Source organism: Diceros bicornis, chromosome 2 (genome assembly GCF_020826845.1).
Source record: "Diceros bicornis minor isolate mBicDic1 chromosome 2, mDicBic1.mat.cur, whole genome shotgun sequence".
Taxonomy (NCBI): domain Eukaryota; kingdom Metazoa; phylum Chordata; class Mammalia; order Perissodactyla; family Rhinocerotidae; genus Diceros; species Diceros bicornis.
This window is the reverse complement of record NC_080741.1, coordinates 47908565-47921851: the sequence shown is the minus strand read 5'-3', so window position 1 is coordinate 47921851 and position 13287 is coordinate 47908565. Positions and strand designations below refer to the sequence as shown.

At 45.6% G+C, this 13287-nt stretch overlaps 1 protein-coding gene across 1 annotated transcript in view; it reads left to right on the top strand.

The window, feature by feature from the left end:
• The window catches only part of LTF (lactotransferrin), a 28734-nt gene extending 25017 nt beyond the window's left edge, over positions 1–3717 (top strand). Inside the window, exons 15-17 of the mRNA XM_058556748.1 lie at positions 551–735; positions 1922–2111; positions 3524–3717. Coding sequence (XP_058412731.1) covers positions 551–735; positions 1922–2111; positions 3524–3558 — 410 coding nt within the window. The 3' untranslated portion in view covers positions 3559–3717. The remainder of the gene's footprint in view (positions 1–550; positions 736–1921; positions 2112–3523) is intronic.
• Positions 3718–13287: the final 9570 nt, after the last annotated feature.

Sequence of the window (13287 nt, the reverse complement as noted above, 5' to 3'; positions counted from 1 at the left end):
TACCCACTCAGAGTATACAATTCAGTGGTCTCCAACACATTCACAGAGTTGTGCAACCACCAGCAAAATCCCATTCTAGAACACTCACATAACCTCATAAAGAAACCCTGCACCTATTAGCAGTCACTTCCCCACTCCCCCAAGAGCTGCAACCATCAATCCACTTTCTGTCTCTGTAGATTTGCCTATTCTAGACATTTCACGTAAATGGAATCCTACAATATCTGGCCTTTTGTGACTGGCTTCTTTCACTTAGCATCATGTTTTCAAGATTCATCTAGGTTGTAGTATGATTCAGTACTTCACTCGTTTTTATGGCTGAATTCTATTCCATTGTGTGAATACAGCACTGACGTTGGCTGTATTTGCAGTTTGGATAGCTTGTGCAAAGCTTCCGTCTCTCTCCTTTATATCACTTTACATCCCATCCTTTACATGCAACCCCAGTGTGTGCGTCTCAAGAGGCCATTGGATCGTCACACCCAACCAGAAAAGACCTTTGGACTAAGCTGAGCAGCCGTGGCTGATGCCACCTTCTTTCTCTCCCCAGGAAACAGCCCTGAACCGTGGGCTAGGGATTTGAAGTTGGAGGACTTTGAGCTGCTGTGCCTTGATGGCACCCGGAAGGCTGTGACTCAGGCTGAGGACTGCCACCTGGCCAGGGCCCCAAATCATGCTGTGGTATCTCGGAATGATAAGGCAAAACACGTGGAAGAGGTGCTGCTCCGCCAACAGGTGTGGACCACCAGGGCCTCCTGCCCTTTCTTAACTGCATGGGCTCCCGTTACCTGGGATAATCACAGAGCGAGGTGATTCTTTCTAGTCCTTATGCTTGAAGCTGCTGGTGACAGTATTTGCTTCGTGCCAGGGGGCTGCCCAGAGCCTCAATGAGGACAACAGAGGCTTCTGATGCTGGGCTTTCTGGGACTGACCTAACTTCTGCCCGGAGTCTCATGCCCCTGGACTTGTGCCCACTGCTTGGCTCGGAGACGCTTCCTCTCCACGTCTCTCCCTCTGTTCTTCAAGCAAATGAGAGAGGCTACTGAGCCTTCCTCCCACAGCGCCTGCACAGGGAGTGGTTACTCTGATGGTGTTTCCCGAGCTTGGGCCAACTGAGCAATGTTCTAGACAAAGCCCTGCATTTGTAATCTCTAAAAGCAGCAAACCCAGAACTTTTATAGATTTAAGGCTCTCTATGTGAAGTGGTTTGAAGGAAATCCTACAATTTCCTTAAAGTCTGTGATTCTCTATTAGAGCTTCTAGTTTTCTATTAAAACATCATTTCTCTAGGTGTGCTTTAAAGATGGTGGCCCTGGAATGGTAATAATAGGCCCCAAACTGGCATTTATGAGCCCTCAGTGTGACACGCTCACTGGGGCTCCCGTCGTTGAGGTGCCTGGTTCTTACAGCTCACCCCTGCGGGAGCCCTGAGCAGGGAGGAGGAACTGTGGCCAAGGAGGCTAAGTGACCTGCCCAAGGCAATGACGTGGTCAGTGGCAGACATGATTTTCAATGCAGACTGCCTCTTTGGGAGAGCTGGCCTGTTAGAATGCTATAGGTGATCAACTTTTGGGGCAGATCTCAAAAATCCTCAGCTGTCACTTAGTCACTCATAAGAAGTTCTAAGGGAAGAGGCCACAAACTAAGAAGAAAGGAAAGATGGCAGGAGGTGAGATCAGAAGTGGTGAGGGGCCTGGGTGCTGCACTGGGTAGGTCTGCCACCTGGGGCCTGGGCAGCAGGAGGACAGGGGGCAGGGGAACACCCAGCCGAGGCGGCTGAACAACTCGAGGACTCAGCTCCTTTTGCCCACAGTTTTCCCAGGGCTGATTCTGGATGGAAGAAATGTCCTTGGCCTCCCCTAATCCGTAAACTCTCCTCTTTTCTTTGGCTACTCACTTACTGTCTGCCCCTTTGACACAGAAACTGTTTGGAAGAAATGGACATGATTGCCCAGGCAAGTTTTGCTTGTTCCAGTCTGAAACCAAAAACCTTCTGTTCAATGACAACACTGAATGTCTGGCTGAGCTCCAAGGCAAAACAACGTATGAACAATATTTGGGATCAAACTATGTCACGGCCGTCACTAACCTGAGACAATGCTCAACCTCCTGTAAGTGGACCATAGATAGTGTTGCTGAGAAACCACCATGGGTGAAGGTCAAGGTTGGAGGGCCAGACAGCATTCTAGGAATAAAGATGAGTATAAAGATGTTAAGGCAATATAATATCTCTGTGCCTCAGGAAATTAAAATCTCATTGATGAGGTGAAAGAATTAGAGAATAAAATAAAGTAGTAGATAATATGCTAAATTTTTATAATGCTGATAGTGACTGTCATGGATGTTTTAGAAACTGATCATTCATTTCATTCATTTTATTTTATTTATTCATTTTATTCAGTAAAATCAAGTGTGTATGTGTACATATACATGCATGTACATAAGTATATATACATATGTATTGAGAAATGACAAATTCTGGTTTCTAGACAGTTACCATAAATACCAACTATTGAGAATGCAAATTCTCAAAAACATTTTAGCCGGGAAAAGGTAACGACAATAATTTAACCCTTTAAAACATTTACAAGACATCGCAAATTGTTGTAAGGCTCCAGGTGATGGTTCTCAGACTTCAGCATGCACCGGCTTCATCCAGATTCCTCTTCCTGGCCCCTCACCCAGGGAGTCGGAGGCATTGAGGGGCTGGTGGTCCAGGGATGGGGGTCGGGGCGAGAATCTCTGTATCAGTGGTTCTCAACTGATTTTGCCGCCCCAGGGGGTGTTTGGCAAAGCCTGGCGATATTTTTGATTCTCACAACTTAGGCGGCGCTGCTGGTATCTGTGGGTAGAAGCCAGGGGTGCTCCGAAAGCACAGAACAGCCCTGACAACATAGTATTCCCCAACCCCAAATGTCAATAGTGCCATGGTTGAGAAGCCCTGCTCTATATCACCGACACCTCAGGGCAACGTGAGGCCGGTGGCTCCAGGACTGTCCTTGGAGAAGTGCCGCTATGGAGCTAGCCCGTAAGCAGCCAGCTCGCGGCTGCATAGACTGTGTGCCCCTTGACAGCAGGGCCTGTCTGTCTGGGCTGAATCCCCAGCACTTAGCACAGTGACTCACACAAAGCAGGGGCTCAGCAAGTATTTGTGAATGAATGAATGAATGAGAAGGTGAACACTGTTGCAAACAGATTTGCATGAAGACTATGTGGTTAATTGCTCACATTGCAGAAGTTAGAGGGCCATCAATGTCTTGTGAACTTGAGAGTGGGGCTGGTTGACTCAGTTAGAGACAAGTGGGGTGGAGGGTGTGTCACTCCTGCCAGAGCAGAGAAACACCCTGGGTGGTGAGGCCAGAGCTGCTGTGCCTCCTGGGACCCTGCAGCTGCTGGGAGGAGGGGCAGTGGGGAAGTGTGAGTAGGGCAAGCAGAAAGTCTTTGTTTTAGTATCCTCCTTGATTTATTGACTCAAGAAAAAGGAAATCAGTTTCTGAATCTCCTGCTTGGTTGTGTCCCACAGCACTTCTGGAAGCCTGCGCCTTCCTGAGGGGGTAAAACCCGAGAAGATGGCCCAGTGCCCCCGGGGAGCCTCAGCCCCTCCCTGCTCCTACCCCTCACCCCTTCCTGAGAGTGAAGTTTGCCAGTCTCCTCTGTTTTCGCAGTTCCAGCTGTCATCGTAGCAAGAAATAAACTGAGAAGTGCCATTGATTTCCATTCCTTGTAAAGTGCCATTCATCTTTTCTAGAATTTTACACTGAAATCACGTGCCTGACCAAATACCTGCACAGTTGGACTTTTCTTTCCAAGTTTTCCAGGTCCAACTCCTCCTCTTTCCTGCAGCTTTGGGTATGATCCTGATGGCCTGGAATCTAAGGATAGGCCAAGCAACCGTTCTCCCTAAGGGCAGCTGGTTGGTCATGCACACAGTTGTCTCAGTGTGCGTGCACGTGTGTGCGCGTGCACGCAGGTGTGACTGTACGTGTGTGTGTGCGTCAGTGCGTGTGTGAGTGTGCATGTATGTGAGTGTGTGTGTGTGTTTCTAGGGCAAGGAATAGAGAGTAGGAATCAAGGGATGAGTGAAAGGAACTGGATTATCAAGAAGGTTTATGAATATTTGGTGTTTTAAGTAAACAGCATCAGGTATAGTAAACGTACAAATATAGGCGTCACAGGAAAATGTGAAATACTTCTATCCCTTGGCCTTATTGGTCCTCATCCTCGAGTTAACCTCTAGTCACTAGTGTTTTTCCCATTTTTCTCAGCCAGTCTCTTCCAAGCATGGTCTAAGTGGGCTGCCTTCACTTTCTTCAGCAAGTGAGGCGGAGTGGTTGGGTCACTGTTTCATTCTCTCTCCACCCCACTGTAATTTGATTCTAACTTACTCACTCTCCTGAGTTCTGGAAAAGGTTCTGGAAAAGGACATGCCCTCCCAAGTTGCCAAGCTTAGTAGGGTTTTTAGATATCTTCCGCCTGAGCCCTTGCTATTTCTGATCCTGGGGATCGTGCACTCCTTCTTGAAACTCTCTTCCCTCAGCTTCCGTGCCACTCCGCCTCCTTTCCAGCCTTCCTTTCTCTGCCTTTTTGAGGGTCCATGCTTTGTCCTTTAAGTGTGTCTCTCATGGTTTCCTTCTCAAGAGTTTTGTTTCTGACCCACTGTCTCAATGCAAGAGAAAGGAATTAAGAGAGAACCAAATGATTGGGTTTTAGCTATAATGCACAGCCTTCCTTCACCAGGAAATAGGGCCCAATGGTGTCCAGGTGCCTGGTCCCTCAGATTAGTAACCCTTCCCTGAAGAGATCATTTTCCTGCTTTTAGTTTTTTCCATTGTCTCCCTAGACCCAACAGGTAAACTTGTGTCAACCAGGCGAGACTGCCCCTTCAAAGGCAGAGATGAGACAAGGGTGGCCAGCATTGACCACTGTCAATGAGATAGGCAGTTCTGCTGCTGCCCGCAGAAGCCTCTGAAATCTGTCAGGAAAGGGCATTAATTAGAGTCCCCTAATCCTAGGATGAAAACTCTCTTTTTTGCTGTTTTGAATTATGGCCCAGATATGTAGTCCATCCTCACTAGCTTGAGAAGGTTATTTAGTGAGCAACAATTAATGGTGTAGCCATATTAGTTATACTAGTACCATAAAACACAAGATTTGTCTTTTTGTGTAAATAAGACACCCAGATGAAATTAAAGGCCCACCAATGAAGTCTCCTTTTCTGGCTGAAATTAAATTTCAAAATATAACATCATTGTGTCCATCAGCTCATGTTAAGTTATATCAAAATCTTAGTGGCTTACACAACAAAGATTTGTTTGTCTCGTATCCATGTCTGTTGTGGGTCATCTCTGCTGCTCATCTCTTCATTCTAAGACCCAGGCTGAACCAGCAGCCCCATCCGGGGCATGTCAGCCTTAAGACAGAGGGAGAAATAAAAGAGAGATGGAAGCACCACAAAATAACTCTTAAAGCTTCTGCTTCGGAGAGGCCATATTGTTTCCATCATTTCAATGCCCAAGGAAAGTCAGGTGGCCGTGAACTCAATGAGGTAGGCATATGATGCCCCACAGGGAGAGGCCCAATAGGAAGAGGCAGTGACTATTTTGGCAATAGGACACTCTATTTCTCTTTCCCTTCTGGATCTGAGGCAGTACCCTCATTAATTTCAACCCTAAGTCTCTTGTATATCTCTCTTTTCTAAAATTTAGTGTTGTCAACAGAATTCATAGACATATCTGTACATCAGGCCCACACTTGTGAAATGTAGAGAATGTCAGCCAATCTTCAGCCACTGTGGCGGCTGTGGGTATGAGCACCAGGCTGTTCTTTTCAACCAAAGTGACAATCCTGCTAGGCTGTGAGCACCACGGCCCAAAGCAGGTCGTTACTAGCATTTGAGCAAGAATGAAAAAAATGGCTGAAGCTATGTCTGAATTTTAGGGTAGAGCTGGACAGATCATCTTAGAGTAGAAGTCTGTTAGGAAGGCGTCTTGTGAGGCCACTTGGATTAAAAACGTGAGCCCTCTACCCTAAAGGTCAGAAGATGGAGCTAAATAAGTAGAGCTGACCTGCTCTACTAAATGAGTAGGGGAAACTTATAGTTGACTGCAGGTGGGGAGAAAAACCTGCTTGGAGAGGATGGATGAGCCCCAGAAACGCAGCAACTCAGTTCTAGAGAAGAATGTAGTCATGGAGACAACTCCTGCCCCTGATGGCCGGGGAGATTTATCACCGATGCCTAAAATTTATTGATGACTGACGTATGTTGGCTCTCATGCCACTTTCTTTGGGGCATAAATACCCAGGACAGTGTTTGCACGAGGGGAAAGCCTATGCAGAGAGCACAGCCGCTCCCAGAAGGGAAAGGGTGGGAGAGCTCAGTGGCTGAGGGAGCAGCTGGGATGCGGTGGCGAGAGGCGTCCAGAAGGAAGCAAGGCCCCGGGAATCCATGGGAATTCTGAGGAAGATCCTGAGCTTTCTGCAGTGCAGGAGATAGGCGGTGGGGGTGTATTATTTGAATGTTAAAGGAGAGTTTCACCCCAGAAAGTTAGAGGACGTGGAGACCCTTGGGTGAGGCAGGGACAGATGGAGGAAAAGAAGAAGCACAATGTTTCCTTGGCTTCAGCTTTGCCAGCACAACAGTCAGAGCTTTGCAGTCATCAGAAGGAGCCGGCATGTGGACTTTGTCTTAGCCAAGAGAAACATCCTTCTGAAAGGGCTGCTGAGATTCTGTGTCTCGTATCCTTGGGGGAAAAACAAACCCAAAAGCTATTGACAGTAAACTATCTCAGAGAGTCATATTGATGAATTCTTACAAAAGTTAGAAATGTGCACACAGAGTCCCATAACTACCCAGATGCTTCTTTCTCCTCCCACTCAATGTCCACGCCCTGGAGTTCAATCCTCTGAACTGCCACACGACCTTTGGTCCCTGGATTCTTTCGCCCTCACACTGAATTGAATGTGGGCTCCGTTTGGTCTCCCTGCTTTCACTTCCTCGAGCCCCAAGTTCCTTACAGTTTTCAAGGGAAGCTCATGGCCTTGCGGTCTGCTCAGTTCCCATCCTGTGTCTTTTTCTCTACTTCTCTATCCTGTGGCGGGCCCTGAGGGCCTTTCTAGTCCTGCATTAAGTTGCAGTGGTCTCTGCCTTCCTGCCTGAAGTTTCTTCTGCCCCGGATCATGGTCCCTGGGGAAGATTCTCCCTTGTCCCGCTGGTCCTGGTGGGAGAATGACCTCCAACAGATTCGAGAAGTGAACATGACTTTCTTGGTATCAAACCTTTGCCCTCAGAAACCCAAAATGAAACACTGCTTTCCCGGCCTATGGTTCTGCTCTAGGCCCCTTGTCTAAAATGTTGAATTTTCTAGAGTTCGGTTGTGCTATTTTAACTGCAGAGTACAAAAACAAAAATAGAAAAAAAAACCCTTGAATTTCTGTTTTCTCCTCGTTGAGTTGGGAGACAGCCTGAGGGTCATACCCCACTATTTCAAATTATTAAACTTAGGATATATTTGCTCCTCCACTCTCTGCCATCAGGGAAAGGGGGCAAAGGAAGACAAGGCAAAGAGAATACAACCTGTGGCCGTGAGAACACTCTTGTCCCAGACCTTGCTCCAAGGGACGTGAACAAGAAGAAGCAAACACACTCCCCAGACCAGTGCCAGAGAGACACAGGGCAGGCTGAGCCTTTCCGACCCTGCCCTTCTGCCCACCTTTGGCCTCCAGGAAGGGTGGTTTAGCACTGCTTTATAGAACCGTGAGAAGAAAGCCAAAAATGGCATAGCAGGCATCTCCTCTGTTCTGAGCCTGAACTTGTGAGAGGAGGTCACGCCTTCCGCATCTCCCCTGAAGTGGAATTAACCTTCTACATATGTGCAGAGTCCTCAAACAAACCGAATCACTGGGAATCCCAAGGACAGCTTCACAGGAAGACACCCGTGCACATGTGCCCACACACAGGACATGGGGGCAGCGGGATGGCGCAGGAAGCATACCACATTAGAAGGAGCTGCTGCACAGCATTTCACGGTGCCTGGTCAGAGAGAGTCAGAGGGCGGCCCTGCCAGCTTCCATGCAAAGTCTGAGGGAGGTGCCACTTTCCCAGGGTAGGTACAGTCCCCTTCCGAGGGGCATGGCCTGGCGAGCAGCATAGGCTGGATCTCAGCCCCCGTGTGCTCCCTCGTTGGGGTGCCTCAGGCAGGGCTCTACCCGCGCAGCTGCACAGGCCACCACAGAAACAGAAGACTGACCAGGTACAGCATCACCCCTGTCACCCCCGCCCCTCCTCCAGTGCCTTCTGTGGTATTTCACAATTTATCTTGCATTGCTGATACTTCCTCATACAGAGAACCACAAAATAGCTTCAGAGATTGGGCTCCCTGTGGGCGAATCATTCACATTTGATCTCATTTACCCTCCAGTCAGGCCACTGCCCCATCTTGTTGTAACATCAGTCACTCTCCCTGGCTCAGTAACAACTTCATCTCCCCTACTCCAGGCCACATCTTTAGGCCTGGTTTGGGCACCTCTCCTGATCATTTTTATCTCTGTCTACTGGGGACTCTAAGTGTTATGGGTGTAGTAATTCTGAAACCTTTTTATGTGTGTGTAGGATTGAGGAAGTGAGGAAATGAGTAAATGTGTTGGGGACCTAGAGTTACTGTGAAAGAAGGAAGGAAGATAGAAATATGGAATGGGGCAGGCAAGGCAGAGCCAGTGGGTTGGAGTGGAGTGGGAGGTATCCGTACCGACTCATAACTGGAGTGCAATTTTTTTGGTAATACGGGTCTACTAATGAGAAGAATGGAATTCTTTTGGGAGGGATAACATTTTGCTTAATTGGGGGTCAAGGTTAGTATTCCCTATTATTAAAATTGATTGCAAATGTTCATCTTTTAATGCTGATCTGTAAGTGAAATTTTACATATTTCATGTTTGAAAATGTCCTTTTACATTTTTACATAGGTACTGCCAAATACTGATATTAATCTGCAAGCATATAATTTTAATTGTGCATATTTATCACTTGGAAACATTTATAGAATTCTATTAGATTCTTCTCCTGATGTTCTTCTAGCATGGCATGTCATTAGATTGCAGACCACTTCCAACTGAAGATTAGACGGAAGCTCTTCAATTGTACAGTTAAATTGATTTTGAAATATGGACATCTCTTTAGTCCTGCACTAAGTTCTGAAAAACACCACTGGAGCTGTAGTTTGAGCTCAGAAAATATATCTGATACAAATTTGTATGAGAATGGAGACCTCGTGTTTTATCTTAACTTTGATAGCATGGGAAGTGTATAAAGTGGCTTGATGGGGCCGGCCCGGAGGCGTAGTGGTTAAGTTCGTGTGCTCCACTTAGGCAGCCCAGGGTTCACAGGTTCAGATCCCAGGTGCAGACCTATGCACTCCTTATTAAGTCATGCTGTGGCAGGCGTCCCACATGTAAAAGTAGGGGAGGATGGGCACAGGTGTTAGCCCAGGGCCAATCTTCCTCAGCAAAAAATAAATAAATAAATAAAGTGCCTTGATATTTCTTGTGATTCAAACATTAGTTGTCAAGTGACTTCACTGCAGTATATGTTTCATATGTAAGTGCTATTTTGCCTTGTGCTTCTAGGTTGAGTTTATTAAGAAACATAATCAATTTTGCAGAAAAATCTAATTTTCAAAGCCATTCAGTGTTCTATAAAGTAGACAAGGACAGTCCTTCTTGTTCAGAAAAATTTCAATCTCGGCCCTGACCTCAAAATATCACCGTAAAACTTTACCACTGCTAAGCCATCAAACTGCTGTGTGGTAGGGTAAATCAGGGTATTGAATTTCTGTTTCTGAAACAGATTCACAGAACTGATGATGGTTAAGTCCATGAAAGCAAATCAAGTTCATTGTTGACACTACGGTTTGATCCACATCATACATTCAAATATTTTCCACAAAGTACTAGGTATTTTTAATGAATAGTCACAGACTTGAAACACCTCCCATTTTTACAAATTTTGTAAATTTGCCTAACTAAGCCTGTTTCTGCTCAACACATATTTTGACCACAATCAGTTGTAATACATTATAGCAGGTTCCACTTCAGATTGCACGTTATTATTGTTTTCTCAATTTCTTTATTATTCCATAAATAAAGAAGCCTGTATTATTCCACCCAGACTACTCACGGAGGCTAATTCTTCACTCACTTCAAACTCACCCTACTCTTCAAATAAACAATTGACAGCAACTGTAACATCTGTTGACTCATCAAAATCCAAGGAAAACCATTCAAAATCATTTATCTTGTTTTTAATTGACTATTGATGTTTTTCCCAATGTCCTCAAGTCTTTGAGCAACTGTTGTCAGTAGAACGCTAACAGGCTTAAATGAGTTTATTTTCTCCAGATATTTTTTTATTGCTGCAATCAAACATGATTTAATGTACTCAACATAGTTAAGTGGCTGTCCTTGCTTGGCTAACAAATGAGCCATTCAGAAACTTATTTTGCTTGCAGCCTTATTTTCAATTTTTGTTTTGAAGAAATTCTGTCGTGATGAGATAGTTCACTTTAAAACTTCTAATTTTCCTGACCGTTTTTTGGCTGTGAGTTGGAAATACTGCGATGAATGCTTAATCTGGAAATGTCAACCCATATTGTATTCTTTTAGCACAACGATCGTTTCATTGCATAATAAATACAATGCTTTGCCATCCAACTTGATAACAAAATAATCCATACTCCATAGTGTCTTAACAGTGTGACATTCAAAGTTCAATGTTCTATTCTTTTCTTGTTTTGACCTGATGGATACGTACGAGTAATAAAAATAAAATAAAAGGTTGTGCTATGGCTCTACATGTGTAAAGGGAAACTCCTTCTCTACTCACAATACTTATGACACCAAATATGTGGGTTTTCTACATCAAGCAATTCTCTAATTCTCTGTGGGGACCAACTGAGTGTCCTATAAGTCAATTCAATTCGACACTAACCACCTGGAGTTAACACAGACCCCATGGGCTAAGGGCTCAGTCCCACAAGACTGCCCTCCTCCTTCAGATGCCAATTGCAAGTAGCAGGTTCCCAGGTTACCCTCACTTCTTTCTAACTTGGCTACAAATTGGGGATTCTCATGACCCCCTCCTCAAGTTTGGTAATTTGCTATAATGGCTCACAGAACCAGGGAAACACTCTACTTACAACTACTGATTTATTATAAAGGATACAAATGAACAGCCAGATGAAGAGTTACACGGGGTGAGGTCTGGAAGGGTTCTGAGAGCAGGAGCTTCTATCTCCATGGAGTTAGGGAGGGCCACTCTCCAAGCACGTGGATGCATTCACTAACCAAGAAGCTCTGCGAATCCTGTAGTTTAAGGTTTTATGGAAGTTCCATTATATAGGCACAATGGATTAAATCCCTGGAGGTCAGGAAGTAGGGCTGAGAGTTCCAACCTTCTAATCACCTGGTTGGTTCCCCTGGCAACCATCTCTCATTGTGAAGCTATCTAGAGAACCACCAAGTCCCCTCATTACCATAAACTCAGGTATAGTTGAAGAGGCTTATTATGCATACCAAAAGACATTCCTATCATTCCTATCATTCAGGGAGGAAGACCATATATATAAGCTTCTTATCATATCACAACATCACAGTGTGGTTCTTGAAATGCTATTGAACTGTAACCGCCTCATTGGGACTTGTAAGTACCAAGCACTGGTGGGAAGTGGTGAGATGAGAGACCACATACCGTCTCTGTCACAACTACTCGACTCAGCCATTGCAGTGCAAAAGCAACCACAGGCAATATATATATAAATGAATGTGGCTGTGTTCCAATAAAACTTTATTTATGGACACTGAAATTTGAATTTCACATAATTTTCATGTGTCATGAAATATGGTTCTTCTTTTGATTTTTTCCCAACTATTTAAAAATGTAAAAGTCATTCTTTGCTCAGGGGCCATACGAAAATATGTGGTAGGCTGGATTTGGCCCAAGGGCTGTAGTTTGATGACTCTCTTCTAGTCCATATGTATCTGTCCTCTGGTCAGAAAACTTGTGTCTCCTTCCATCCACTCTTTGAGGGTGGGCTCTGCCTTTGCCTGACGTGCAGGACCAGTTCCCGGAGATGCTCTAGGAGCACAACGTTGATGACCATCGCACCACTGCACCAGGTGAGGGCCTGGAGCTGCTCTGCTGCAGGGACATCTCTGCTGCGGGGGCCTCGGTGCCAGGGCCTGGGTGCTGGGGAGCATCGGTGCAGCGTGGACTCTGAGCTGCTGCCTGTGTCCGCTCCAGTGCGGAAGGACCAGAAGGCACACCTGCAGGCCTCCTCCCCAGCAGTGTGGGGTTACTTTCGAGGGAAAAGCCACTGCTCTGTGGTGCTCAAGTTTCCTGTCACATCACATCAGGAGGAATGTCATGTGCTCTTAGGTCACTGGGAAATTGACTGACAGTCTGCACACTTTTTTCTCAGGGAGTCAGCTTTTACCCATAAAGGATATTCAGACTCATTTAGGGGGACATTGTTTTCAGAAATAATTACAGGCTAGGCCTGAGTGGGAGAAGGAAGTGGCCTGTGTGGCGGGACATCTAGAGCCCAGTCCCGGCTCTGCTGCTACAAGGCTGTGTGACTATGAGTAAGCCCCTTACCTTCTCTGGGCTTGGCTTTATATGTGGGTAAAATGAGGGGCCTGGGCTTGTTCTCTCCACGACTTTCCTACAGATTGAGTCTGACTCCAATCTTGAGGGACCGGAGAGGAAGAGACTCTTAAAATTTGTACTTGTGGTTGATCTTTTTTCCTTGTTTTTATCCAGACAACATCAAAGTCAGTTCTCCCCTTCGACTTTGTTTGAACATTTCCGTTTATGCAGTATGGGTCAAAGAGGGCTCAGTGAACGTTCACATGCCATCCATCTAGATCTGACATTTGTTAACATTTGACATATTTTCCTCCTCGCTTCCTTTACATGTAGATGTTGTGTGAGTGAATGTGTGTGTGTGTGTGTGTGTGTGTGAGTGAGAGAGAGAGATTAAACTATTTGAATGTAAGTTGCAGCCACTATGACATTTCACTCCTAAATTCTTTGGCATGGGTCTGTAAGAATAAGGACATTCTCCTACATAATCATAATTTCATTATCACACTTGATAATGATAATTCTATATCATCGAACACCGTGTTCATATTCATGTTTTCCCAACAGTCCCTAGAATGTCTGTAAGCCTTTTTGAGGAAGTGCTCGTATTACCCACTGGTTGTCAGCCCCACTCTCCTGACTTCCCTCACAGG